The 26,581-nt window shown below is 44.3% G+C and overlaps 1 protein-coding gene across 1 annotated transcript in view; it reads left to right on the top strand.

The window, feature by feature from the left end:
* MTMR8 (myotubularin related protein 8) overlaps nucleotides 1-14,906 on the top strand; it is a 16,584-nt gene extending 1,678 nt beyond the window's left edge. Inside the window, exons 3-13 of the mRNA XM_010010429.1 lie at nucleotides 1,092-1,249; nucleotides 2,780-2,908; nucleotides 3,871-4,005; nucleotides 5,892-6,024; nucleotides 7,466-7,575; nucleotides 8,688-8,813; nucleotides 10,431-10,480; nucleotides 11,322-11,522; nucleotides 11,950-12,078; nucleotides 13,002-13,128; nucleotides 14,622-14,906. Of these exons, the coding sequence (XP_010008731.1) occupies nucleotides 1,092-1,249; nucleotides 2,780-2,908; nucleotides 3,871-4,005; nucleotides 5,892-6,024; nucleotides 7,466-7,575; nucleotides 8,688-8,813; nucleotides 10,431-10,480; nucleotides 11,322-11,522; nucleotides 11,950-12,078; nucleotides 13,002-13,128; nucleotides 14,622-14,906 (1,583 nt within the window). The remainder of the gene's footprint in view (nucleotides 1-1,091; nucleotides 1,250-2,779; nucleotides 2,909-3,870; nucleotides 4,006-5,891; nucleotides 6,025-7,465; nucleotides 7,576-8,687; nucleotides 8,814-10,430; nucleotides 10,481-11,321; nucleotides 11,523-11,949; nucleotides 12,079-13,001; nucleotides 13,129-14,621) is intronic.
* The last annotated feature ends 11,675 nt before the right edge of the window (nucleotides 14,907-26,581 follow it).

Here is a 26,581-nt window from a genome sequence, read left to right as displayed (position 1 = left end):
CAGGAATGTTTTTTGCTGAGTTTGGTTTTTTTTAATGATATTTAGGCTTGTGTCCGTTCCCCCTTGTGCTCCGAAGCTCCAAGAGCTTTGGAGTTTTCCTAGGTCTGAAGTCTGGCAAGTTTAAAAGCTGTCAGTATTCTTTCAGTTCTGAAAATCAGAGACTTAATGTAGCATCTTGTGGCGTAGGAGCTGTCGCTGCTGAGGCTTCCAACAGTTTCTTTTGTCTTGTGGCTGTTTGCGTAGAGCGCTGTAGGTTTTTCTTTTGTTCTTTTTCTAGATTTTAAGTTCTCTTTTGTTGCTTTGAAACTCCTATATGTATGCTTCCTTCATGGCTTTTGTCAGAGCATATAATGATTTGATTTGCACAGGTATGATTGACAGCTATGGGTTACCTGTCTAGTAACCTGGCTACTTTATCAGACTCTGACAGGTTTCACTCTGAAGCACTTGCTGCCTTGGGAATCAGCTGAATGAGTTATTGGTTGGATTTGCATTTTATGAAGAGAGGGAAGAACATTGGGATGGTGGAGATGGGGGGAGGAAGAAATTAGCATTTGTCAGACACGGCCTGAAGCTTTTGTTGGGTGACAGGAATATTCAAGCTGTCTGTCAAGTTTTCCGTGCGGCTCCAAACTCGCTGTTGAGCAATGAACTTCCAGGTGTGCAAGAGCTGGTGTGTGAACTTTTCACAGAAAATACATCTTTTAGTAGACATTTTCATTTATGAATTAATCCTTATGGTATAAATCTCATCTAACATGCTTATTGCAGTGAATTCAGGAAGAAATAATTTGATCAGGAAAAATTACTACTTTGAGGTTTCAATTAATTCTAACAAAATGGTTTAGTCCTCTCCCTGCATGTGGGAACTGAATATTGGAAATGCTTGGGGAGTTCAATATGAATTGTTGGTACTCTGCTGAATGAAAACCTGTAAATGTGAGGTTTAGATACTTAAAATTGCTCTACTCTTCTGTGTGGTGCTCATTTTAAGGAGTGAGAGTCAGTCTAAGTTTGCTTGGAGTAGAGAATTACACAAAGTAAAGAAAGAAAACTTCTAACTAGTTAATCTTTTTCTTTCTTCTTCCCAGCAAAACCTGAAGAACTTTATGCTTTCTCCTATAATCCTAAAGTGTCTAAAGAGAGCCGGGAGATTGGATGGAAGCTGGTTGATTTAAAAGTAGATTACCAGCGTATGGGAATTCCAAACGACTACTGGGAACTAACAGATGTTAATAAAGATTATGAGGTAATTTTTGCCCAAAGTAGTCATTTAATGTGGTATCTCTCCTTTGTTATTAAGGACATGCAGCAGTCCTGCTGCTGCATAAGTGATCCCTCAGGGGAGAAATGAGCTCAGTTGGCTCTGATCGAAGCAGCATTGTCTTGATGTGAAGTTGAGGATAATGATTGTATGGAAGAATAGAACAGAGCTGCAGAGTCACCTTGGCTTGGTTTGATCCCCTTGGCAAAGTATCAGATACTTGTTTTTCTAGAGGAATGTTAAACCATCTGTTACAAAAAAAACTGGAAGTACCCTTTGCTGCTTTTGACATTTCCAAGCCCTGTCCCACCAGGCTGGTGGCAGATGTGTAGAAGGAGAAATAAATGGCAGCAGTTTGGCTTGGTGGGGAATGAGACAGAGTGGAAGGGGGCTAGGTAGGGAAGGAAAGAACAGCAGCAGAAATCATATTTTTTTTTTTTTTCTTGCTTGGTTGGATCTTCTGCTAACTCGGGGCTCTTGGACATTTCAGTCCTAACTGGCTGCTGCTGCTGCTGCTGCTTTCTTCTTTCTCCCCTGTAAGGCTGGCCAGATTGGATCTAAACCGTGTAAAATGAAAGCACTTTTCAGCGAGCTTACTCAAACTCCTACTTTACTGTATTTCCCTTTTTTTTCTTCTGATGTTGTGTACAGTCAGAGCTTTCTGTCTAAAAGACAAAACAAAGAGCTCTGAGGAAGATACCAGTATATTAAGTCCTGAATCACTTCCCCCTGTTCTCTCTTCCCTTCCCCCATGAGCTTTCTTTGCTTTTGCGGTTTGGGTTGAAGAAATACAAGCCTGTGCTGTCAGAAGTGACTGGTAATTTTAAATGACTCTATCTTTGGATGCCTGAATTGAGAAACAATGCAAGAAATGCTTTTTCCATTAGCTGATTAGGGCATCTGAATGTGAGCATCTAAAGTATTAATCACTTTGAAGCTATACTTGCTAGTATGTAACTCTCAAGTGCCAGTGCTTTCAAATTTCCTCAGGGTTTCCAACTTAAAGATGTCAAGCCTAAAGTAAAGCCAGACTTGGAGAACAGCTTATCTGTGAAGTACCTGCTGCAAAGACTGTACTTTTTCAAGGAAAAAGGACAAAACTGGTTTCTGAGGATGCTGGAAGTTCATTTCAAGTTGAATAAGAGGGAACTTTTTAAACATAGTTGTTCTTAATATAGCTTTTTGTGACAAATCAGGAGCTTTCGTAAGATTTATGGACATGAAGAACTTCCTTTTAATATATATTGTGCACTGTGCAGTCCATTTTTTAAAGTTCAGATGCAGCGCTGGTTATTTCCTTCACCACATTGCTTTATTTTGCACCTATTTCTGTGTTGCTTTTCTAAATGCTTCTAATGACTTGAAACTTGAGGTGCAGACAGTGTTAGATACAGTACAGCAAACAATCTATTCCTGCTGTTCATAAATGCTAGATCAGAAGCTACAGATGAATTTTTCATGCATTTTGAATTGCTAAGCAGTAATATCTGGATTCTTTTCTTTCTTCTCACTTAGGTTTGCAACACGTATCCTCCAGAAATAGTGGTGCCTCGAGCTGCTAGTAAGGCAGTGGTGATCGGGAGCTCACGGTTCAGAAGCAGAGGCCGGATTCCGGTGCTTTCTTACTTATTCAAAGAAAACAATGTTAGTTGTTCACTGTCTGCTGTCTTTGTGGGGAGTGAGGGTTCTCCTTCTTGTCCATCCCCTTTTAGTGAAAGGAAAATCTGAGGTAATTATTAGAGCATATTAACTTCACATTTGAGAACTGTGCTTCTCTTAACACCTTTAATTCTGGCTTGTTCTGAGTCACAGAATAAGCTGGTTAAAGGCAAACACTTGGGACACATCCAGGGCTGTGCAAAAAGCACAAACTTCCTAAGCTTCCTGGCTGGAGTTTTTTTTAATCAGCTTTCAGCAATGCCTTCTTACGTAGGTTTTTCTAACCTACTCTTTGCTATATTGAGTAGTGTTTTAATACAATACATATTAACTCAGCTGGATTTTCTTAGTGTTGAAGAGGAGGAACCACCCCGAAATAAATCCCCACTGGCTCAGAATAAGTGAAGGTTTCCACTGAAGATCAGAATGTAAATTTTTAACTTTGCTGTCTCAGCATGTTTTAGATGCAGATGTTAGGAAAATGCTGTGTCAGTCAAATGATTGTTTTCCTGAGGAAGTGTGCTTTGACCTGGGCAACTGTGTGGAGTTGTGCTGGCGACTGTTGGAATTTCCCTAAAGCATACTCAGTGCAGTTCTGAGCATGGCACAGTAACAACTGATAAGCAAAGTTGTGGAAATAAATGGTTTGGATAATAGAAACCAGGTAGAAAACATGAGAAATGCTAACATTTGAGGTACTGATCATAAGGTGGAGCATAGTGGGTTTGAGAGCACAGCAGTGAGGTTGCAGCAGAGCTCGCTGCTTTAAGATTCCCAAACATCTAGCTTGGAGAAATACTCCAGTAATATTTCTGTATGTCCATGGAAGTAGGAGGCTTTTACTGAAACAGGGAATGGGACACTTAAGCCCAACAAACTGTATTCTTTGGGGCAGTCCAGTAGAGACCACGTGGAAGCAGGCAAAGGTGGGGTGTTGTGTGTTGCAGGCTGCCATCTGCCGCTGTAGCCAGCCCCTGTCCGGGTTCAGCGCGCGCTGTCTGGAGGATGAACAGATGCTGCAGGCCATCAGAGAAGCCAACCCTGGGAGCCCCTTCATGTATGTTGTAGACACAAGGCCAAAGGTATCTTCACGGGGTTTGTGGCTACTTCTAAAGCTTGTGCCTGAAGTAGTAATGCTGTTCCCAGTTCTTTCTTTCACAACTCTCTTACACTGCAGTAGGTTAAATTGTGGCAGTCCTGAATCAGGAATTCAGTATCAGGCTCCTGGTCTGGTGCCTTGATGTGATGGATGCTTGTGCATAATAAACCGGCAATGTTAAGTGGTGTTAAGAATGTTGGAGTATTCTGGGCTGAGGTTTGTGTGAAGCAACTGACAACTTTGAACAGCTGAGACAGTGAAGCATTTTCCTGCAGAGAGCTGGTCCTTAATACATTGAGTTGGAGAGAAGCCTTTAGGATTCAGTTCCACCAGGCAGAAGTGCTTTTGTCAGCAGACCTGGGAAGGAGTGGGGCTGCCTGGAGTTTGGTAACAATGGAGTAAAGCAATTCCTCCTTTTTTTTTGCCTTTGTGGAAACACTTGTGTTCTCATGATGTGCAGCTTGAACTTCAATACAGTTCAGCTTTTCTGATCCATAGTCACTATCCGGGGCTAGAATTTCATTGCTGAGGTGTCTATGTAAGAGGATATTGAAGGAAGATTAAATCTGTAGTGACTGTCTTGAGGATCTGAATTCAGAAACCAACTCAAATGATTCCTGTAAGCATGTTGGTTGGGAGGCAAATGAGAATAGGAGGATTTTCATAGTACACAATTACTGAAATACAAAGATTTGAAACTGTTCTGATTACTTTAAAATTGAGCTTTCTGAGAACCTGCTTCACTGTTCAGACATTGCAGTTATTTTAGAGAAACTACAGATCTTGTTAACTATGGCTAAGGGCAAGAAGGGAAGAAATCTTTTTGGGAAAAGGGGGAATGTTTCACCTGATGTTCCGAGATGTATTTTGGCTTTTTGTAGTGTGACGTTTCCTAGAGAGAACCTACTCTGTGATTATATGGATGTTCATAGGAATGGCTGCATGTCGTTTTGGTTCAGACAGATTCCAGTATCATAGATGTTTCACTGACATCTTTCATCGATGGCAGTTTTGTTCTAAACTATACATTCCAGTATCATAGATGTTTCACTGACATCTATCATTGATGGCAGTTTTGTTCTAAACTATATGAAGAAGGGAGAAATAAGTCACATTTCTCTTTCTAACATCACGTGTCTTGGGTGATTAAACTGAACCACAAGAGTTGTTCAGTTATTCTGGAGATGTTTATACCATATCTGACTCTTCCTTTTCTCTGGATTCAAATCACTCCTTCCCAAATTAATATATGGGGGGTTGAGGTGCTCTTTTGGGTTCTTTTTGGTCCCCTCTAAAGATTTCCTGGTAGCTCTTGAACTGGCTTGGGTGACCGTTAGGGCAGCTGGCTTCTTTTCTGCTTCTTTTTTGCAGTTCCAGTTGGCTTCTGTATTCTTTCTGCTCAACTTGAATATTTCTATGTTTCCCTCAGGTGGCTTTATTTCATCTGTGCATGTATGTCTGTGAAAAACTTTGGAATTCTCTTACTATTTCTATACCATCATGTATGTATGTTCCTCATACAAATGGCTTTCCTAGGTTTACTTTTATATGCTTCTGTCTGAATCTTTTATGTAGAGGCAGACACAATGTCAATATTGTGCAACTGAGCATGATTTTCATGCTGCTCACCCTAAGAAATCCTGTCCAGGGTCTTAATGAGTCTTAGCATATGAATAATGGACTGGAGACAGTGGCATAGTATTAGTGAAACAGCTGGAAATAGTGTCTGGGAGGTGGGAAGTACAACTTTGTTCAATGTATTTTCTGGGAGACTTAAAAAGAAGGACTTGCAAAACAGACTCTTTTGTTTCTGCATATTGTTTGCTATAATTTTCTTTCTTTCCTATCCTGTTCCCTTGCCTGTGACAGTTAAATGCCATGGCCAACCGAGCTGCAGGGAAGGGCTATGAGAATGAAGATAACTATGATAACATCCGCTTTAAATTTATCGGCATAGAGAACATCCATGTGATGAGGAGCAGCTTGCAGAAACTGCTGGAAGGTGGGTGCAGGCTGTGCAAGTGGCCGCTCTTCATTACCCCAGGTCCAGCAAATGTCAGTTTCTTACATGTGCCAAATTAAAAGGCTGCAGAAATACTGCATTGTACTGTTACTTTGTGAGCTATCGAAAGAGAACTGGCATAAGGCCACTGAAGAAATGTTTTCCTGGGGTTTGCTGTGTTTACTTTGGAGTTATATAGTGTTAAACAGTATTTCTGATTTGAAATTAATTTTGGCATGATCTTCCAGACAATCTAATCTCATACGTAGTGCTTATTTTTGATTTATTTCCAATTCCTTTAACTGGACTTCAGTACGTTTTAATGTCTTAAAGACATGTTTTAGTGCATTCAAATAGATACTAAAATGCAGAGTTGCTCAGGATATTGAGCTGCTCTGTGAGACTGCGGACTTTAGGGAAAAATGTGAAGGAGCACAGAAGAAATGCTTATCTGAGCTGTTGCAGATCAAGAGGTGAATCAGGCCTGTATTGTCACTAATGTAGTTTTGGAGAGGTTCCATCAAAGGTGATGGCACAGCTTGGATCACACCAGTGTGCTCTGCTCCCTGCTTTCCAGCACTGCTGCTGTCCTTGTGCACAGGAGATGCTGCAAATCATTCTGCTTGGTCCCTGTGCTTAGTTTTCATACAAGTGCTGTCATTCAGAGTACAAGTGCAATGTTTTAGTAAGGAGCATAATGGTCATCTTGCCTCACAGTAGCTGAATAATTGATGCTACCAATTGCCAGGTGGCACTGCAGGACCTGTGGTGACCTTGGAGAAAAATGAGGCTATTCACACAACCAAGAGATTGTCCTGATGACAAGTACAAGTCCTCAATTGCCTGTTCTGGCAGATTTATTTGTGGTGGAAGAAGAGCAGAATAAATACTTGTTTACTCCCATATTCTTCTCAGACAGTGATAAAAAGCTTACTCACTGGTGCTTACAGGCTATTGAGCTGCATTACTAGAAGTATTTTCTGTGCTGGCTTTCAGTATAGCATCTGATTTGCCTTCAAGGTTTAATGTGTTATTTCTCTCTTTAAATTAAAACTCTCCTTTCTTCAGGTCCTTGGTCACTGCACATTGGTGGTGGTCAGATGTGTGTGTGAAGGTGACTTATAGTGAAGAAACAGCACTAAACACTTTCTTTTGTTAGAAAAACCTCAGCTGAAAAAGTAATGAGTTGCCTTTTAGAAAGAGGAGGAGGATATTTTCAGATCTTCAAGTTCTCTCATAACTAAAAACTGCTGGTGTGTGTGTTTAAGCCTGGAGCCAGTGGTTTGTGTCCTTCAGACAGGATGTTGCTGCTGACAGTGTGGAAATGTGAGCTTTTGGGATCTCCCAAGCACTGGTGCTGTGAAGAGATAATGAGGAGGTGGGAAAAAGAAAAAGATGTTGTTAATGGAATGTCTGCTAATTCCTTTGTTTGTGTTCTCAGTGTGTGAGATGAAGTCCCCCTCCATGAGTGATTTCCTCACTGGCCTGGAGAACTCGGGTTGGTTACGGCACATTAAGGCTGTGATGGATGCGGGTGTCTTTCTTGCCAAGGTAAAACTGTACTCCAACCTGAGGTGAATTAAGTATGTATTTGTCTGTTAGGGACTGCTCCAAGGCTGGAAGATGTCTCTGGAGAGAAGGTGGGAACACATTGCTGGTCAGAATGGCCTGAGTTCTCAAAACCAAGCCTGCAGTTGGAGAATGGCAGCAGGTCACCGAGCTGGCTGACTTCTGGCTACTTCCTGTGACTAAGCTAAATGCTGCAGGGGTTGGGACGTTGTCCTGTGCACTGCATTGCCACTGCTTGTTGCAGTTATCTAGGCTTTATTAGAACTCCTTTGAAACAAATAAAGTCACAGTGTCAATAAGTGACCTTTCTAAATGTCTCTAACATGTTATTACGAGTGCAAACAACTCATAACCTTGTGCTCATTAGTTACTGAACTGCTCTGAAGTGTGTTAAATGAGGGATTGTTTAGAGCAGTTCATTTTCTCCTGGTTCTGTGCAGTGTGGGCACTGCTAATTTTGATTGTTCAACAGAGTCCTCATTTCTGCAGAGTTTGTGGCTTTGCAGGTCAGGCAGAAGGAGAAAAGTCACCAGGGCACTTGGCTCCTCAGTGATAGAGAGTGTGCAGGCAGCACGTGGCGAGAGTAGAGACCTTCTGTACATGTTGTCTTTTCTCTCCAATTTTCCTCTGTAGCCAGCAGGAAGCTATTTAGTGTTTCCTTCTGCCATCAGCACAAGGTGATCCATATGGGATGAAGTTGGGATAAGCTCTTATAATTTTTCTTGAAGTCTCTTGTCCTTGTGTATCCAGTTATTGTTCTTTACTTATCCACCAAATCTTTTCCTCAGAGGAGGGAACTGTGAATTCTTGGCCTTGCAGAAGACCCAGCATTTAGAGATCAGAGGGTTTTTGTTTCTTGACAGCCTCTGTTGCCTACAAGGGGCACACCATGGCACTTTATTGTGGTTGGGTTTTCCTGTGGGTTGATGGTGATGTGCCCAGAACTGGTGCATTTCCATGGCCTGGATGGGAAATGCCAAATACTCTTCTTGGGTTTCAGGCCAGTCAGGTAAATGCAGCTGAAGGGATAGCATTTAACTGCAGTAACACACTGAGAAAGCTGCTCAACTTGTGTGTGTGGTGTCTTTTGACAGGCTGTGAAGGATGAGAAAGCCAGTGTGCTGGTGCACTGCTCGGACGGGTGGGACCGCACGGCGCAGGTCTGCTCCCTGGCCAGCCTCCTCTTGGATCCTTTCTACAGGACTTTTAAAGGTTTCATGGTAAGAACACAAACATTGGAATTCTAAAACCAAAAAGTGCTTCCTGGGTTTGTAAACAGGCCCTAATTGAATGTTTTGGGCCATTTCCTGGAACAAACAGTAGGTGACCTATATAAAAGCAGCTTTGATTCTAGAAACAAGTTTAATTGCCCTGAACAGCATGGGCACAAAACACACTTGATTTACAGTTCCCAAATCTTTGTTTCCTTGAATGTCCATGTCAGAGCCACTAATGAGATTTCAGCAAGGGATAAGTGAGCAAGGGATGCAACTCTGGCAGCAATCCATGAAAAAAGTGGTGAAGCAGCTTGTCATTTAAGACTGTCTGAGTGAATGTTCTCTTATCTGCTGGGATTTAAAGTTGGCTGAGCTCATTCTTTCTGCACAGGGCAGCACATAACCTGTATGTCAGATAAAACTCTGCGTTGTTGAAGACCTTTTTTAAATCCATTACACGTAAATTTGACCATTTGCTTCTACTGCAGGCTGCTTATTTGAAGCTGGCACACTGTATACAGAGCAATATGTGACATTATACTTCCATTCCTCTTTTGTTAAACACCTGAAAGGCTGCTGCTCTCTCTCAAGAGTTCCTTAAAAGAAACCCTGAAGTCATAATACTGCAAGTTCTGCCTCCTCCCTGTGTGTTGCACTGTTGGGATTGTTTCCTTGCATTCTATGCTGATTTCATTACTAGTTATTATTTTGGCTCTGGATTATACTGCTGTCTGACAGTTAAAATGACATCAGAGTGTGAAACATCTGCCTGGGCTTTGGCTGCACTCTGGACAATTCTGTATGAACTAAGAAACGTGCTTTTGATTAGGAGCAGGAGCAGTAACTAAAACAAACAAATGCTTGTCTGTCCTCTGAGCAAATGGTTTATATGCACAAATCCCAGGAGAATGCTTATTCCTCAGTAAATGCAACAGAAGTATCGGGAATGGGAAAATCTGAAAAGCAATATAACTTCAAAGACCTCTGTTGGGAATTTCTGCCTTTTTGTTCTTTAAGTCTCTGGATAATGGTGTCAGGAATTGATCTTTAAATATGACCCTGCAAGGCAAGTAATAATGGATTCAGCATCAGGCATTTGGTTTCTTATGAGACGTGTTTAAGGAAAATAGTGCTTCCTTGTTTTCTTACACATAGCACAGGCATTCTGTTTAAAACAGAAATAACCATATTCTGATTTCATCCTGAGCTCCTCCGTACACAGCTGTACTTCTTAGATTCGTATTTGTGTGTTAAACATCTGTTGCATTCCAGTTGCTGATTGATTTTGCTGAATATCACAATAGTCTTCTCCAAATCAAATAGTACATAGTGTAATATTAAGCTGTTAATTCTTTTAGCTCAGTGTGTTCATATATTATGATTCTAACAACATAGAAACTCCCTCAAAATAGTACTGGATTTCCTTGAAATAACTTGTGATTCCACATTGATATTGTGCTAGTAACTGTGGATAACTAATCTATAAATCACAATTACTGTTTCCATTGACTCCTTATACCAGGAGGGTCAGCAGGTAGCTGACTTTAGCATCAAAGGCTTCCTTTTGCTTTTTCTAAGCAAAGTAATGCTATTTTTCTCATCTCTGTTTTGAAACTGAAGGTTCTGATAGAGAAGGAATGGATTGCAATGGGCCACAAGTTCTCACACAGGTAAGAGCAGCACGTTATGGGTGTAGTGACTGGGTGAAGGCTTGACAGGGAAACTAATGCAGTGTTTTCAGGTTCATGAAAAATATAAATGAATATACAGGACAGAGGAGAAAAGATGTGGAAAATACTGGAGTTGGTAACACAAAGCCAGTATCTGCTGGGTTTGTTATTTCATCAGTGCTTTTGTACTATATTACTTTACAGGATCAAACAGTTTTGACCAAATTGTTTGAGTTCTGAGTGGTTTCCTACCTGGAAAGTCACATTCACATTACATGAGAAGTGCTGATGTTCTGGCAAGACATTTTGATTCTTCTGCATTCACCTCCTGGAAGAAAATCTCTGCTTCTGTTTGTTCAGGACTTGAACTTTTATCAAGTTCAAGGCATAAACCTGAGCCCAGTATAGTGCTAAAACCCCATTTGACTTGCATTCCTTAAGCAGATTCCTGTAATTGCCTGCATCTAGTAGGGTTATTACCTTGATGTGGTATTTACCATATCATATGCAGACATGATAGCATAGGCTCAAGGATTCCTGATACTTCCTGTGGTGGTTGCAACTCTGTTATGTGGGCTATTCCATGGCTAATTTGACTTTAGAGAAAGGGACATGGCACAATTCTCTTTGCTCCTAACAGATATCCTTGGAGAATAAGTAATGAGGGTGGCACTCCTTAATGTGCACTTGCTCTAAGATAAACCATATGGGTTTTTTCTGTCTCTGCAGAATAGTTTCTTATTCTAGTAGTGAAGAAAACTCTCCAGTGGTTTAATGGTAAGAGGATTGGTTTTTGTTGCGTGACATAGGACTTAACCCTGGTTTATTTGCATCTCTCTAGATGTGGCCATTTGGATGGTGACCCCAAAGAAGTCTCCCCTGTCTTCACCCAGTTCATTGAATGTGTGTGGCAGCTCATGCAGCAGTTCCCGTGCACCTTTGAGTTCAATGAACGTTTCCTTCTTGAAATCCATGACCATGTCTACTCCTGCCAGTTTGGCAACTTCCTTGGGACCTGCCATAAGGAGCGTGAGGATCTGAAGTGAGTTGGCAAGTTAGTGGTTTAGAGAGCCAGCAGTCTAGAAGTCACTTTAAAAGTCAGGAAAAGGGCAGGTTTGTGTGTTTGTGTTTTTAATGTAATTGTAGATTGGTTGAGAGTAACCTTGTCTGGAAGGATGCTTCTGTTCTGCAGTGTGAAAACAATTTATAGATGAGTTATATCCCTGAAGACGGATGTTTTAATTTGGACCAAGGTAATAACTTGCAGATACCCCTTTTGGACTGGATAGAGTCCATTTTAAGTGATTATATATTCCTCAGTGATGTATCTTGTGCTTCTGAAATTAATCAGATACTGTGCAAAAATAATTCTTAACTTCCTTAATCTGATTCTGCTCAGCTCAGCCAGTTATTAGTCCCTTTAACTTGATTCTTTCTTTTACTGATGAGCTGTTATTTGTAATTGACAGAATCTTTGAGAAGACCCATTCTCTGTGGCCTTTCCTCTTACAGAAGAAGCAAGAATTGAGAAATCCCTTGTACAAAGGATTTACAGCTTACAAAGAGCTTCAACCAAACACACTACCTTTCTGTTTCCAGTAAGTTCCTTGTTTAAGGAGGGAGGAAGGACATTTCTTCCATTGCAATGTAGATTGGCAATTCAGGTTTAATAAATTAATTGATGAGCATTTGTTCTACCTTTCCCCTCCATTCCCCATCCATAAACTGGGAGCAGTAGTGCACAGGTAACTGCTAAATAAGTGCAGGTAATGTAACTTAAAATAATACCTTTTCTTTGGTGTTATGAGGAAAGACAAGGAAAAGAACTTCAGATGTGTAGATAGACCCCATGCACCCCCTGGCTGCTTCCTCTGCCAAATTTACATGATAGGGGTTGGCAGTTGTTAAACAAAGTTCTTCCTTTCCTCACTTTTAATGTATGTATTAAGGAAGTCCTTTAAACAGGAGTCTCAGTGCCCATCACACCCAGGCTTATGCAGTCAGGTAAAGGATTTCTTGTTGCTATGTCTCTGCTTGCCTGGGGTGTTAGAGCTGCACTGATTAGTGCTGCTTGCTTTCTGCCTCACTCCTGGTCCATGCTGAGGGAGGGAGGGAGGGATGTAAATGTGGTTTTAAGTGCTATGTGTGGTTACTGGCAGGCAAAGGGCTTTGATAACAGCACAGCAAATTGAGGACTTGAGGGTGAGCTGCCCAAGCCTCCAGTGAGTCTGCTGTGGGGAAAAGTGTGTTTTCATCTTACTGCTAATACCTGGTGCCAGCACATGTGGATCATAACCTCAGAATACTTAAATACTTAGACCTTAAAATACTTAAAGTATTTTTGAACCCTATGAACATTTGCCCACTGATACTGAATGTTCTGTCCAAGGCTGTGGCAGGTTTTTAGAATGTTACTAATCTTAATTTGCTGAAATTTGTTTCTTAAACAGCATCTAGTTTGTTTGTTGGCCAGTAGTGTACAAATAACCATCTGATTCCCTTTCCTTGCCCTGTCCTTGAGGTTTTGGTGTGGGATGTATAACCGCTTTGACAAAGGAATGCATCCAAAACAGTGTGTGTTGGATTATCTGCTAAGCTGCATGAGCCAGAAGATGAAACTGGAGGACAATGCATCTGAACTGGAAAATGTGAGTCCTGAATCTTAATAATATCTAAAACCACAGTGGTTTCGGCAAATACGCTTGGGGCTGAACATTGGCACTGAACAATGGTTTCAACAAGCTGGGCAGAGCTGGGCAAAATGAGGGGTTAAAGAACATTGCTACAGTAAATGGGTTTGATTTACCCAAAATTCTCACCTGCTAGGTAGAAGCTCTGGTTGGTCAGGTTCTGTTGCACGTTCCTGCTGTTCTAATTTTCTAAATGAAGGAGTTTTAAAAAGAACATCTGGGTTTCAACTCCACTCACATCAAACTTCAAGGAGAGAAGAAAAGAATGGGCCTGTTTTCCCCCACATAAATAACATGAGTGTACAGAAATATTCTTGTTTTCAGCTCATCCCCTCATTTGTCTTTCCTGCCTTCTTAGTCACAAGACACAGGTATTAAAACAGTGGAGTTCCTTAAGTTGGCTTTCATGCAATAGCCAATACATAACTGGATGGTGTGGGCTGAATTAGCCTCTAAAAGGGGCTACCTCAGATTCAAAGTGCTTTGCTAAAGCCAGATGTGGAATTGCTGCTTGTGTTCTGTGGTACTAGAGGGCAGAGATCTTGTGTCCAGAATAACCAGTTTCTCTCCTTCAACCCAGCACAATAAACAGCCACAGGCTTCACGGTGTGCTCAGCTCTGATGAGGTTCCCCAGGGAGCTGTGTGTGTCTCTGTGAAGGGCACATCTCGCTCTTGGCAGAGACAGCAAAGAGAAACAAAAAGAGTGTGGTCAGGTTTTGAAGTGCTGCAGTTTTGCTGAGGAGAAGGAGGAAAGGGGCATTTGTTATTTTGGTGCTTGGCCTCTGGAGCCACCACTGCATGTGCTAAGCCCTGCTCCTTGGGAAGGGGCTGGAAATCACCTGCTGATGGGAAGTAGAGAATAAATCTTTTGTTTTCCTCTGCTTCCATGCACGACCACTGCTTGTCCTTCATCAAACTGCCTTTGTCTTGACTCTGAGGATTTTTCTTTCTTACTTTCTCCCCACATCATCTTGCTGAGGAGGGGAGTGATAAGAGTGACTTGGTGGGTATGTGGCATCCAGCCAGAGTCAACCCTCCATAGTCCTCTACAGCTGCCTGCAAGGAGAAGTGTGGCTTTTCTTTATGCTCGAGGCTCTGTCCACAATATCCTCTCTGTGTATTAAAAAACCCCAAATAAACCACAAACCAACCGAAAAAACCCCCTAAAAATATTAGTGAGTCATCTAAAAATATACCAATGAGAAGAACTATCTGTGTCCTTTGATAGGTTAATGTGAGTGCTGAAGACTTTAGTTTTTATTAATTAAACAATGATGTTAGATACAAACATATAAGGATCTATGCTTGTGTACTTCAATGCTGGATTACTGAGCTGAAGAAGAGGCACTGGCACAGAACTGTTGTGTTGGCAGTTGTTTTTTGTGTATCTCTAGCATCTGGGAATAACAACTTCCATTAATTTCTTTTTACTGTCTTTTCATCTGTATAGAAACTTCCTTTCCTCGATGGTCCTTTGCCCAGTGAAGGCTCCTCCTTGTCTAAAGTAGGACATGCTGCTTCAAAAACACCGATGCTCAACACTCCTCAGGGTTATGAAGGGGAACCACCTCCTGTGCTGAGCAATGGTGCCTCGGCAGGGGATGTAGATGTTCCATCAGGTGTGGACCAAAAGCACAAAGAGAACCTGTCTCATCACCGGGACCTCCAGGCTCTGAATGACACCCCTGACGTGATGGACTCTGAAGGGAAGGGTGCAAAACCTCAGCACCACTGATGAGCTCTGAGAACTGACCTCGATGAACCAGGCGCTTGTGGTGGTGAGGCCTGAGGGGGCTGTGCCCCCAGGAGGTGCAGACCCCCTACCCATGGAGTGTGTGTGGTGTGCTGGCAGGGAGCTGTGCTCGCTGTAGGGCACACAGGCTGCGTTTGGTTTGGTTCACATCATTTTGCAGCTGAAAGGAGGATGATGTGTACGGAGCTGCCCAGGAGGCTGCCTTGAGTTCATGCAGACCTTACTGCTCAGTGGAAACACAACGTGTTTCAGGTTCATGACTGCTGCCAGCACTTGGTGTTTCGAGCTGAAAGATACTTTGGTCAATTTACATGGGGCTTAGGAGTTGTGTGGTGTTTACAACTGGAGCAGGAAAGATACAATCCAGTTATTCTCAGTGATGGTGCAAGGTCATCTTAAAATGATAAAAAAAATGTCAGTTCCTCTTAAAATGATAAAAAACCCCACCTTTCTTAGCTGTGAATGAATCTCTGCATGGACCCTCACCCTGTGGCAGAAGTGATTCATTTTTTGTTTCCTATGCATATTTGTTAAACAAAACCAAACCCCCCTGTGCCTTTTTATGGAGACCTTTTGATGTCTAGCCATGCAATGTTCTATTTTTATTACTGTAGTGCAGAGTGTAGTGTTTGGTCTTCTTTGTAGTCAGTATTTTTAAACCAGTTTTTTTACCTGCTCTGGCTTCTCCAGGATCTTTGCTGATCCCCTGAGTTCAGTAGCTTCTCTCTAAGCTGACCTTTCAAAGGATAAGGACCACATTTACTGACTGTGAGAGGGCAGCAAGCCACAAAGCCTGTAACACGTGGCTTTGTGACAGAGGGAGGATGGAAAATGAGGAAAAGTAAGGAAAAAATTTGTATGGATTTTATTCTCTCTTGTTTTATGATCTTGGTTAAATTGAAGCAAGAGAGTAACTTAGTTCTAAGTTGGAGTCAATGTGCTCTCCTCATATCCATTGACAAGGCAGTAGTTGCAGATTAGGGGTGTTCTGCTACTGACACGGGGTCTGAGATGGTTATTTCACATCATACGCTGAGTGATCATAGTACAAGTTGTCTTGGATGTTAATGTTACATGAACCTTAGACATGTTTTGTCTGTACTGTCTCGTGGCAATGAACTTTGTACTTCTGTGGAGCTGGTAACAAAACTTAACTTGGGACGTGACCCATCAGTGGAACACGGAGTGGATGTGTCTGTGGCTCCATACTGGGCTCACTCTGGCTGTTAGCACTGCTTCGTTTCCTCAAACTGCAGGAATCTCACCTGCAGCCACCAGTTCAAACTTGGGGGTTTAAAATGGAGACTTATATTCCATTTATCCAGAAGCCTGTCCCCCAGGAAAGCTGTACCCCAGTACTTGTTCTGAACAAGCTTCTACAGATGTGCTTAACTGGACAGAGTCCCTTTGTGCAGCTTCACTCAAGATGCTTTGCTGCTTTCTTCTGGATCTTGATGTTTCAATTAGATGCTACCATTAGGTCTTAAAATGAGGGGGAGTATGAAATTTTGGAAGAAACTGGAAATATTCTCTAAGTTAACCCTCCCAATCTGCAGTGAGAAGCAGAAACATTCCACTATAGCAGCAGAAAATCCAGTAGCCATTGGTCATGTGCCCGTATGTGGTGAAATGACCAGGTTAGCTTCAGTGTTCAAGAGAAAGTAGAAAGAAAAAAACAGAACTCCCCTGAATGTCTCACTTTGGGTAAGAAAACTGATATTCTAAGTATATCAGAAGACCCCAGGGAAAAGGGCGATACCTGAAAACTGAGTTCTCATTGCCTAGAATGGCAACGAGAAACTGGTTTTTAATGTGGAGGTTTGTCAATTTTAAAGCAAGGAATGTAGTTTTTTTCAAGGTAAAACTACAGTGTCTGAGCCACTTAAAAACAAAGCACAAGCAGGTCTGGTTCAGGATTTTAGTAATGATGCTTGAAATTTGTTGTGTGTATCAAGAAGAGTGCATCATACAACAGGGTTGTATCTGTTTTGAAGGATGCACGTTTCCAAATGCATCTTTTCTTTATCTCAAGATGAGCATCTGCTCTTGAGTCTCTTTGCTCCTAAAAAGAGACATGTGAAGCTCCTAAAGCCAAGTTACTCTACCAACCTTTTAAGTTTGCTGTATCCATGTACTCCTTAAGTGAGGAGATTGCATCTCAAGTGTTAATCCAGCTGTTCCTGTTACCCAGGGCTGGGAATCTGCCACGGATTTCCACTGGAGGGTGCTGGAGTGATAATTTCCCTTTGCCTCTTTGCAGTGTAAAAGCTCCATTTGGAGCACTCTGGTTTGGAGCCTGTTTTGCATGGGCTGACATGTCAGCCCTGGCTTCTCAAACAGAGAGCTCTGAAATGGTAAATGGGACCAAGACAGGCACTTTTTAGGACCAGTTATTCTGGATGTCATCAGTCCTTGTAACGTGCTCTCTGTTGAAAATGAGGGATTCAGAACTGCAGTGAGTTTTGACTGATTGCTGAAGGATTTAAACACACCACTGGTTAATCATTGTAGAAAAGCATTTTGCAGAAGGTTTCTGTACATGTTTACATGTTGCCTTGAGTTTTGAATTACCACAGATTACCTTGGAGAAAATATAATCATCTTTGCTTATTCCTAAAACGTGATGCTTACATCCTCACAAATCCTTCTTGATGACAATATTACTACAGGTGCATAGAACCATAAAAGATTACTCCATACACTGAAAGTATTAGTAAGCTCTTAGTAATCTTGCTGCTTTTGACTTCAGTAACAAAACAATGGATGACTTGTTACTTTGAGATGCAAGACCTGGCCAAAATAAAAGGGTACTTGGTCTGTCTTTTTAAACCTCTTGGATTTAATGTGTTAAATGCTGGTGCTGTAAATGGATAGAGCTGGAAAAGATTCCAGCGTTTCCTGGCTTTCTGTGAGCTTTTTTCTTTGCAAACCAATTACCAAGAAGCTTTTTAGTTTTGACAGGAACTCGTGGGTGTTCCAAGACCAAAAATGAGAAGCTTTTCCAAGTGCTGCAGCACATCCTCAGGTCTCTGCTCAGCTGGATTCCTTGCCAGAGCTTTGCCAGAACCCCATGTTTGCTCCTCGTGGAGTGTCCTGCTGACAGTGGCAACTGACTTCATTATATGTTCCCTAAAAGTGTTAAAGGCAATGTAAAAGCTGTTACATAGGAATCTTCTTGGCAAGCACTGTGTAGGTGAAAAGTTCCTGTAGCTTGTTTGTTCTAGTGGAGCATCCATGTGTTGTGAAGCCACGAAGCTTTTTACAGAGAGCTGTTGAGTGAACAGTGCAACTTGCTGCTTTCCATTTGTATTCTGAGAACTGGGAAGGAGGGGGGATCCTGTTTGCTTTGTTTGTGTAAAACCCTTCCTTTTCTGGAGCACCTCTTGCTTTGCCAAGGTTACTCCCTGGCATCCTGCTGTCATGCTCTACCTAGTGTCTCTCTTGCTACTCATAGGTAAAGCACTGCAATGTGCAAGTGCCTGCAATACTCTGTGTTAAAGCTACTACTTGGAAGTAGAAGAGGGGCTCACGTAGCTTTATTTCTCATGTGAAATGTCTTAATGTGAACTTCACAATGCTGGATTCTTAAATTGCATTTTGTTTTTGCAGTTGTTGCCTGCAGTAGGGAAAATCCAATCGGTGCTGTTTGGTTTACAGGTAGGAAAAAAAGGGAATGATTGGTTTGCCTGTGGAGTTGTAGTTAGTTGGTCCTTCTTTGTGGGAGAGAAAAAGCAGTTTGTTAAAGCCTGGAGCTGTAATACACCTGTAGCTGTGCGTCCTGTTCCTGCTCTTAGTGACTGCCTTTCATTTAGGTACTCAGAAGAAGAATCCACCTGCAATGTGGGTGCTGCTACCCTGCTAGGATGGGGAAGGCTTCCTCCTAGGTACCTGGTGAGCTTCAGTGAGCTCTTCAGGTCCTGGTGAGGGCTCTGCTGGGAGCTGAAGGTGCACAGAGCTTCATGGCATCTCCACCTCGAGTAGGCCTTGCTGGCTTACAGCTGGAGACCTGAAGTGCCCCGTGCCTGGTGTTGTGTCAGATTTGGAGGTGGTGAGCCCTGAGAGGGAGCACCTGCAGGGGAGGCATTTGAAAGAGCTCTTCTGCCAGATGCTGCTTCAGTTCACTTCTGGCAAAACACTGGCTTCAGTGCCTGATGTCGTGCTCCCAAAGGGATCGCTTCTTGGCACTGCTCAGTGATGGATATTCGCGACATCTCCATATGTGGCTGCTGCTTTGCTCTCCTTCCCTTTCCTACTCTGCACTGAGTGCTGGGTCATGCTTCCTATGGACCTAACATGTTATTCCTTGTTTACATACCATCTATAGGCACTTCCCATGCCTCAGGGTGGAGCAGGGATGAAGAATCTGTTCTGAATGTAGTAGTTTTGTTTGAATTCCTACACAGCACTTGACTAACTGGATGAGGAATGTCTCCAACCAGGTGATGTTGAAATCCATGTCTTCATAAGCATCTTCAGCACTGGGAGCAGCCAGGTTGGTGCCAGTTGTGTCAGTGTAGTTGGTTTGGGCAGGGATCTTAATGTCCTTTTGGCATTTGTCCTCTGAACTACAGAGGCAATGCAGGAGGAGGGTAGGTGACAATGGTTGATGTGTATCTCTCATCATTTCTCTGTGTATATGCATCTGTATTTAATGTAGCAGCATACTACTGGGATAACTTGTAGCACTGGATCTAGTCACATGTAACTGAGCACACACATACTTTTCCCATCCTCCATAAACTGATCTTTGTAGGAATGTTCCCAAAACTGTGTGTGGTGCTCGGCTGGAAACAATGTTTGTGCTGTTTGTCAGTCTCTGGTTTTGCTGGTGTCCCTGCGGAGGGGCAGTTGTATAAGACTGTGGGTGATAAATCCCACGTTGTTGAATGTGCTGCGATGGCTGTGTACGTGTAAGTCCTTTTAGTTCATGCACTGCTTAAAAAAGCCCCGATTGTACCATGTTTAGGGGAGCACTGTGTCCTTTTTCCTCTAAATGTATTTGTTCTGTGAGGTTTCACTTGTATTACAGTTTATTTTTATTCCCTATGGAAATAAACACCCTGCCTTTTTGAAGTAAATGACTCTTTGTTGGTTAATTAAAGCAGAACTTCACACTTGGAAGTGTGAAGGCAATTAAAGACTTGAGTAGTGAGCTTATCTTAAAGTGGGTCTGGGCAATCCCAGGCATAACTACAGGCTGGGGGAGAATGGATTGAGAGCAGCCCTGAGGAGGACTTGGGGTGTGTGTGGGGAGGGTGTTGGTTGGTCAGAAACTCCCCATGACCCAGCAGTGTGTGCTTGAGTCCAGAAAGCTGGGGTTGTTGAGCCTGGAGAAGGTTCTGGGGACACCATGGAACAGCTCCCAGCGCCTAAAGGGGCTCCAGGAAACCTGGAGAGCAGCTTTGGACAGGGACTTGTAGGGACAGGACAAGGGGGATGGCTTGAACCTGCCAGAGGGGAGATTGAGATGAGCTCTGAGGCAGAAGCTCTTCCCTGTGAGGGTGCTGAGGCACTGGCACAGGGTGCCCAGAGAAGCTGTGGCTGCCCCATCCCTGGCAGCGTTCAAGGCCAGGTTGGACACAGGGGCTTGGAGCAGCCTGCTCTAGTGGAAGGTGTCCCTGCCCGGGGCAGGGGTTGGAGCTGGGGGAGCTTTAAGGTCCCTTCAATGCAAACCAGGCTGGGATTCCACTTCCCTTTCTCTCACAGACCAGAAGCTGGGTGACCTCAGTGGTTTTGGAGGGACTGAGTACAGAGTCTTTGCAAAAAACCCCAAACAACCAGAAGTAGTAACACGGATGAAGCTGTATTGAATCTTAGTATCTTCTGTACACTTCGTTATTTTTCTGTATATATTAAACCCAATGTCTTTTCAGTGTTTTCCTGCTCCAGGCTGACTTAAAAAGCTTTCTGAGAAGCAAGGAGACCTTTCTTCTGGCCTGCTGTAAGGAATCAAGTCTGACCCGTGTGAGTGCTGCGTGGTACCTGATGAAGAGATTTCTTCCTGACTGCTTTGAGTGAAGAATTTGCAGTCCATCTGCTGATGGTATCATTTAAAAATGCTCTTTCATCCAGCTCTTTTTAGTCAGCACTTCAGCTCTGAGTCAAGGTGGGTTTGAGTGCAGACAAGCTCAGGCGGGAGAATCCTCAAGGAAGAGGGAGAGTGTAGGTACAAAATGTGCCCCATGTGGATAACCAAGATGGGAATTGGTGCTGTGATGACTCAGAGCTGTGCAGCACCACTCCAGCCCTACAGTTAAATCCAGCTCTGCACAGCAGAGGAATGAGGTGATGTGGGTTGATTGGATGTTTATAAAGCTTTATGAAATGCTTCTGGATGCCACTTGGATTGGTAAATCCATGTAAGTAGTTTAAGTCTGTGTCTGGCAAAGTGATGGAGGCTGTTTTAATAACCAGCTGTAAAATAAGCACTTGAAGGGAAAAAATACACCCAACACTTGGGGATTCTCAGTCCCCAGGTGCTTCAGAGTCATCCTTCTTCTTGCTAATTTTAAACGTTCTTAATGTTGCAGTGAAATCCTTCATGTATCTAAATGAGCCTTGCTTGCACTTAATTGGATTATTAGCATTAACACTGCCTGCAATTGATAGAGCTGTAATTTACATCTGGGGAAAGCATTGTCTGACAGCATCTTCATGAGGAAGATTTGAAACTTCCCTGTGGAAGCAAACCCCAGCTCGGGGGGGGGGCAGGTCATTGTAGGAGTATTATTCAAGGCTTGGGGGATGTTTTTTAAGGGCTGCTCTAGTGGAAGGTTTCCCTGCCCGTGACAGGGGGTTGGAACTGGGTGAGCTTTAAGGTCCCCTCAACCCAAACCAGGCTGTGACCGTGATTAATGCACCCATTAGACTGTGAAGAGCCTCAGGAGGGGCCCTGGAGCTGCTGTGGGTGCGTTTGCTGTAGGAAGGGATGGTCTGTGGGTGTTCGTGCCCTCTCGTGGTTAATACCTGCATCACGTTGCTGCCGGAGCTCCAGGCTGGGTGGTGAGGAGGTGGCCAGCAGCAGGCAGGAGAAGTGCTGGGAATGTGCAGATGTTTCCATCGGCACGGAGGAAATCCCCAAGTTCAAAGGCTTTGCTGCGGTTTGGCTGTGACTTACAGCCCAAAGGCAGGAGGCAGAAGCATCCCCATGCAGTAACTGTGTGTTTCCAACCGTGGGCTGTCAGTAAATCTTTAATCCTTGCAAAATGATTTATTTGGTCCTGTTTAGCACTAAACTTTTAAATCGGAATGCTTAGGGGTGCTAAACCTGAAAGCTCATTACCTCGCTCAGCTGCCTTAATAGCTGTAATCTTTTTAATGGAAGCAACTTGGTTGGATGGGATTTGCCTTCCCAAAAAACCTTCTTGATTGGCATTAAATACACTTCTGCTCTTTAATTCTTCCCCAATTAATGAAGAGCTGATAAAGGAGCTGCTTTGCCTGGAGCACGGGTCACGTCAGCCTGTGGCTCCAGAGCTTGGAGCTCAGGCAGGAGGTGAAGCCTTCTCCTCCCTTCCCTGATGCTGGAAGTGTTGAGAAGCTTCTCCAGAAGGGGTCAGACTCATCTGGTTGGGGTTTATCTGAATCTGCTGATTTAAATATTCATGCAGGACCGTACTTAACACAGTTCTGTGGCTGTTCAGGGCACACAGTGAGGTGTCACTTCATGTGCTTCCAGCTGAGGGTGGATTTATCAGCGAGTACTTTGTCAGTTTTGCTTCCTTAGTTTTTGGTTTAATCTCTGCTCCCTACCAAAGAGCTGGTTCTGAGGCTTCTTTTCTTGTTTAACAACTAAACAGCAGCAGCAACAAAGGAATATGCAGTTTATCATTACATTTTCTACTCAAGGGTTTTCCTTTCATCTCTCAGTTCCCTACAGTTCATGTTTTCTAATGTGTATTCATTTGTTGTCTGTATCCCCTTGTTTTTCCCTTCATAATACACAGGATTTTTAATTGCTGCTTTTATTTCTGCGTCTTGTTGCAGGGGTTTCCAGCCAGACCTGGCAGTTCCCTGTTGTGGTTGCAGCTTCTTGACTCTTGATAAACCCTGAACTCCTGCTTTTGCTCTGACGTTTATCCACATTTTTCCTACTCCACAATTCCATCTTGATTCGGAAAATTGACCTTTTTGAGGTACCTTATTTTTGAGTGAATTTGGAGAGAGTGAAACTATGAGGAAGCAGAAGTTTCAGTCCTGTCAGTGCTGGATGTTGTCCTGCTCTCCATGTTTTCCACAGCGTTGGCTGCAAACTGTGAGTGTGGTGGTGGCTGTGGGGACATCACAAATGTTTTGCAGAGCCCTGATTTTACTTCTTGCAGCAGTGGAGATATTTCTGCTGGGTGATTTGGTTCCCCTGTTGTTATCTCATCCTGCTGATAGCGCTGCCTCCAACTGTCACACCACTCCTGCTCCACCACCAGGGTTACAGGAAACTGGATAAAGTAGGATTGCACTTACCAGCTGACAGCTTTTGATAAGGCAGCCCCAAAGCTTCTCCCTGTAGTTTTTTTTGCCCCTGTAAAGCTTCCTGCCTTTATGAAGCCAAAGCAGGGGTTGGTTCTGGCAGGTGGAGCTGGGGGGAAGCCTAAGGAGCAGCTCGGGTGGGAAACCTGGACCTTTTGTCCTTCTTGTGTTTAATAAACAACTCCGGTTGTTTCAAATGGCTGTTTGTGTTGCTCTGGAAGTGGAAAAGGCAGTTGGGAGAGGGCTTAAGGGGGAATCTATGTGGGTGATTGGCAGTGACCATGATAACATAGAGGCTGATGGTGCAGCAGGGACCGCGCTGCCTGGGCAGGGGACTCAAACCACCGGTACCCTGTGGTTCCTGCAAGGGAACGGTGGAACAAACACTTTGTGTGTGCTTGGATGGGCCGAGCAGCCCCAGCACCTGTCCCAGCCCCCCCACCTCGCTGCCCCTCTCTATATTTACCCAGGGGGAGCTTTCCAAGAATGGAAGTGGTAAGATAAAACCCCCGAGGGGCTAAAATTAGCCCCCGCGCCACAGCCCGTCTGCCCGTGGTGGCATTTCAGCTGTGAGCTCCACAGCCTGCGCCGCTCCGGCCGCGCGGAGACAACGTCCATCCCACCACAGCAGGATCCTCTCTTTTCTCTCCTTCCTCTTCTTGAAACCGAGGGAGGACCTGGCCATGGTTCCACCGCTGCCCCGCCAGCCCTGGCTCTGAGCATCACCAGGTAAGGCACCAGCGTAACGCTGCCCAGGCAGCATCGGGCAGTCAGACGTAACTGGGATCCTGCTGTAAATCGTGTGTTCTCTGTCACCTTCAGCTCTGGTCATAACCTCTTTTTGGGGTGTCTGAAGATGCACAGACAGCTTCCATCCCGTCAGCTCTGGTCTGGGCTCTTCTGGTTGAGGAGCAGCTGTGAGGTCCCCATGTGAGCACTTACACTGTCAAAGCGACATCCCTTTGGAGATGTGTGTTTGTGTGTTCTGTGGATTTATTACTTTTCCAGTCCATTTCCCTTGGGAATATAACTGGGCAGCCTTTTTGAATTGGATCTGCAATAAACCCCAACTCCGTTAGCCATGCTGGTCAGGGGGGTTCCAAAGCTCTGGAGCTTGTTGTATTATAGAACAATAGAATGGTTTGTGTTGGAAGAGACCTTAAAGCTCACCCAGTTCCAAACCCCTGCCATAGAGAGGGAAACCTTCCACTAGACCAGGTTGCTCCAAGCCCTGTCCAACCTGGCCTTGAACACTGCCAGGAGTGGGGCAGCCACAGCTTCTCTGAGCAAATGTGTGCCGGTGCCTCACTACCCTCATAGGGAAGAACTTCTGCCCACCTGGCACGTTGTCATCTGGGTCACTAGAGCTGCTCTAAGGTCTCCCCTTCAGGAGCCTTCTCTTCTCCAGCGGCCCCAGCCCAGCTCTCTCAGCCGGGCTCCAGAGCAGAGCTGCTCCAGCCCTTGCAGCAGCTCCATGGCCTCCTCTGGACTCACTCCAGCAGCATGTCTAATGAATAATAGTAATGTCATAACTTCTATATAACTGTCTGGGTTAGTGTGACTGGGGGAAGCGCAGCAGAGCTCTGCTGTCACTCGCTGCCCTTACACTTAACCTACTTAACCAGGCTGCAGCATGGCCTCGTGCTGGGCTCCTCCGCGCCTGCACGTCTTCCTCACAGGCGGATGTGGGACGAGCCTCCTGTGGCTGCTCCGTTTGCAGAAAGAGGCTAATTGTTCAGTGCAGCTCCTCGCCTCCCCCGGGGCAGGATCGGAGCTGCCGGGGACACCCGGCTCTGCCGCTGCCGCCGCTCCCCAGGGAAACACGAGATGTGACCCCGGGGGTGAGGAATTCCAGTGCCCTTCCCGGCAGCAGCACTTCCAGCTGCTCAGGTGCCGGCCCGGCCATCGCATTCCTCTCCCTGCTGCCGCTCGGCCATGACGAGGCTGGATCCTGCACTGAGTGTCTTGCAAATGCATTGGGTTCAGTCCCAGCTCCGTGTGACAGCTCAGAGTCTCCTCACCTTCCACCACCCCACTGTAGAAATCATGCATCCCAGACTGGTTTGTGTTGAAGGGACCTTAAAGCTCCTCCACCTCCAACCACTGCCATGGGCAGGGACACCTTCCACTAGAGCAGGTTGCTCCAAGCCCCTGTGTCCAACCTGGCCTTGAACACTGCCAGACCCTTCTTGCAGCCCTACTTGAGCAGGCAGGAGGGAGCAGAGGGTTTGCTCAATCCAGACATCATATAGTTTCAGGAAGGGTGATGCTGAAAGTCCTCTAACTGGCCACCATCATATTCACTTCATCTCCTGTTTTGAAATCCCCCCACCTTTGAAAGGAGCAGGGTGTAAAGTTCTTGCAATGCTGCCAGTACAGCATTAAATGATTACAGAGATGATAAAGTAAAAGCCTGGGAGCTCCACATGCAGCATCTGAACTGCAGCACCAGATTCAGATATCTCAGCATGTTCTCAATCGCAGCGTTTTAAGGGAGGTGGCCCATATAATGTGCTACAGAAATGACCTTCATATTAGCCCTTCAGCATGGATTTCCTCACCTCTGGAGGCCATAAGCATGTCAGCAGTATCACAAGCTGATGTTATTTGTCTTTTTGAATCGTAGAATCATTTAGGTTGGAAAAGGCCTTTAAGATCATCAAGTCCAACTGTTCCCCAACACTGCCAAGGCCACCACTAACCCATGACTTTGAGGGTCTCGTCTACGTGGAGTGTGAACACTTGCAGGGAGGGTGACTTTTGGGGAAGAAATTGAGAATCCTCCCGAATTTGTCCATAAAAACACAACAACAAAAGAATGGTGCCAGTGCCAGGGGTTGGTTCTAACCAGTGGTGGTGCTTTTGTTGCTGTCCCATAGATCTTGGGCTTTTCCTTTTATGATGAAAGCGGCACACGGGAGACAGACCAACGAAAATGAGCCTCATGGACATCACAAAAATGTTCTCCATGCTCCAGCCTAAAGAAGATGAAGATGATGATGACAACAGAGAAAGTGAGGAGCTGAACCGAGCGGTCGCCGAGGACAACCACCAAACCCTGGAGATCCTCTTATCCCAGGACAGGTACAAGAGGGTCATCAACCGCCAGAGCGGCTGGGGCATCCCCAGCACGCCGCTGCGCCTGGCTGCCGCGCGGGGCTGTGCCCGGAGCATCGGGGTGCTCTTGGCAC

Source organism: Nestor notabilis, unplaced genomic scaffold (assembly GCF_000696875.1).
Source record: "Nestor notabilis isolate BGI_N333 unplaced genomic scaffold, ASM69687v1 scaffold16282, whole genome shotgun sequence".
Lineage (NCBI taxonomy): Eukaryota > Metazoa > Chordata > Aves > Psittaciformes > Psittacidae > Nestor > Nestor notabilis.
Note: the sequence above shows the minus strand (reverse complement) of the source record. Positions and strands in the feature narration are given on the sequence as shown.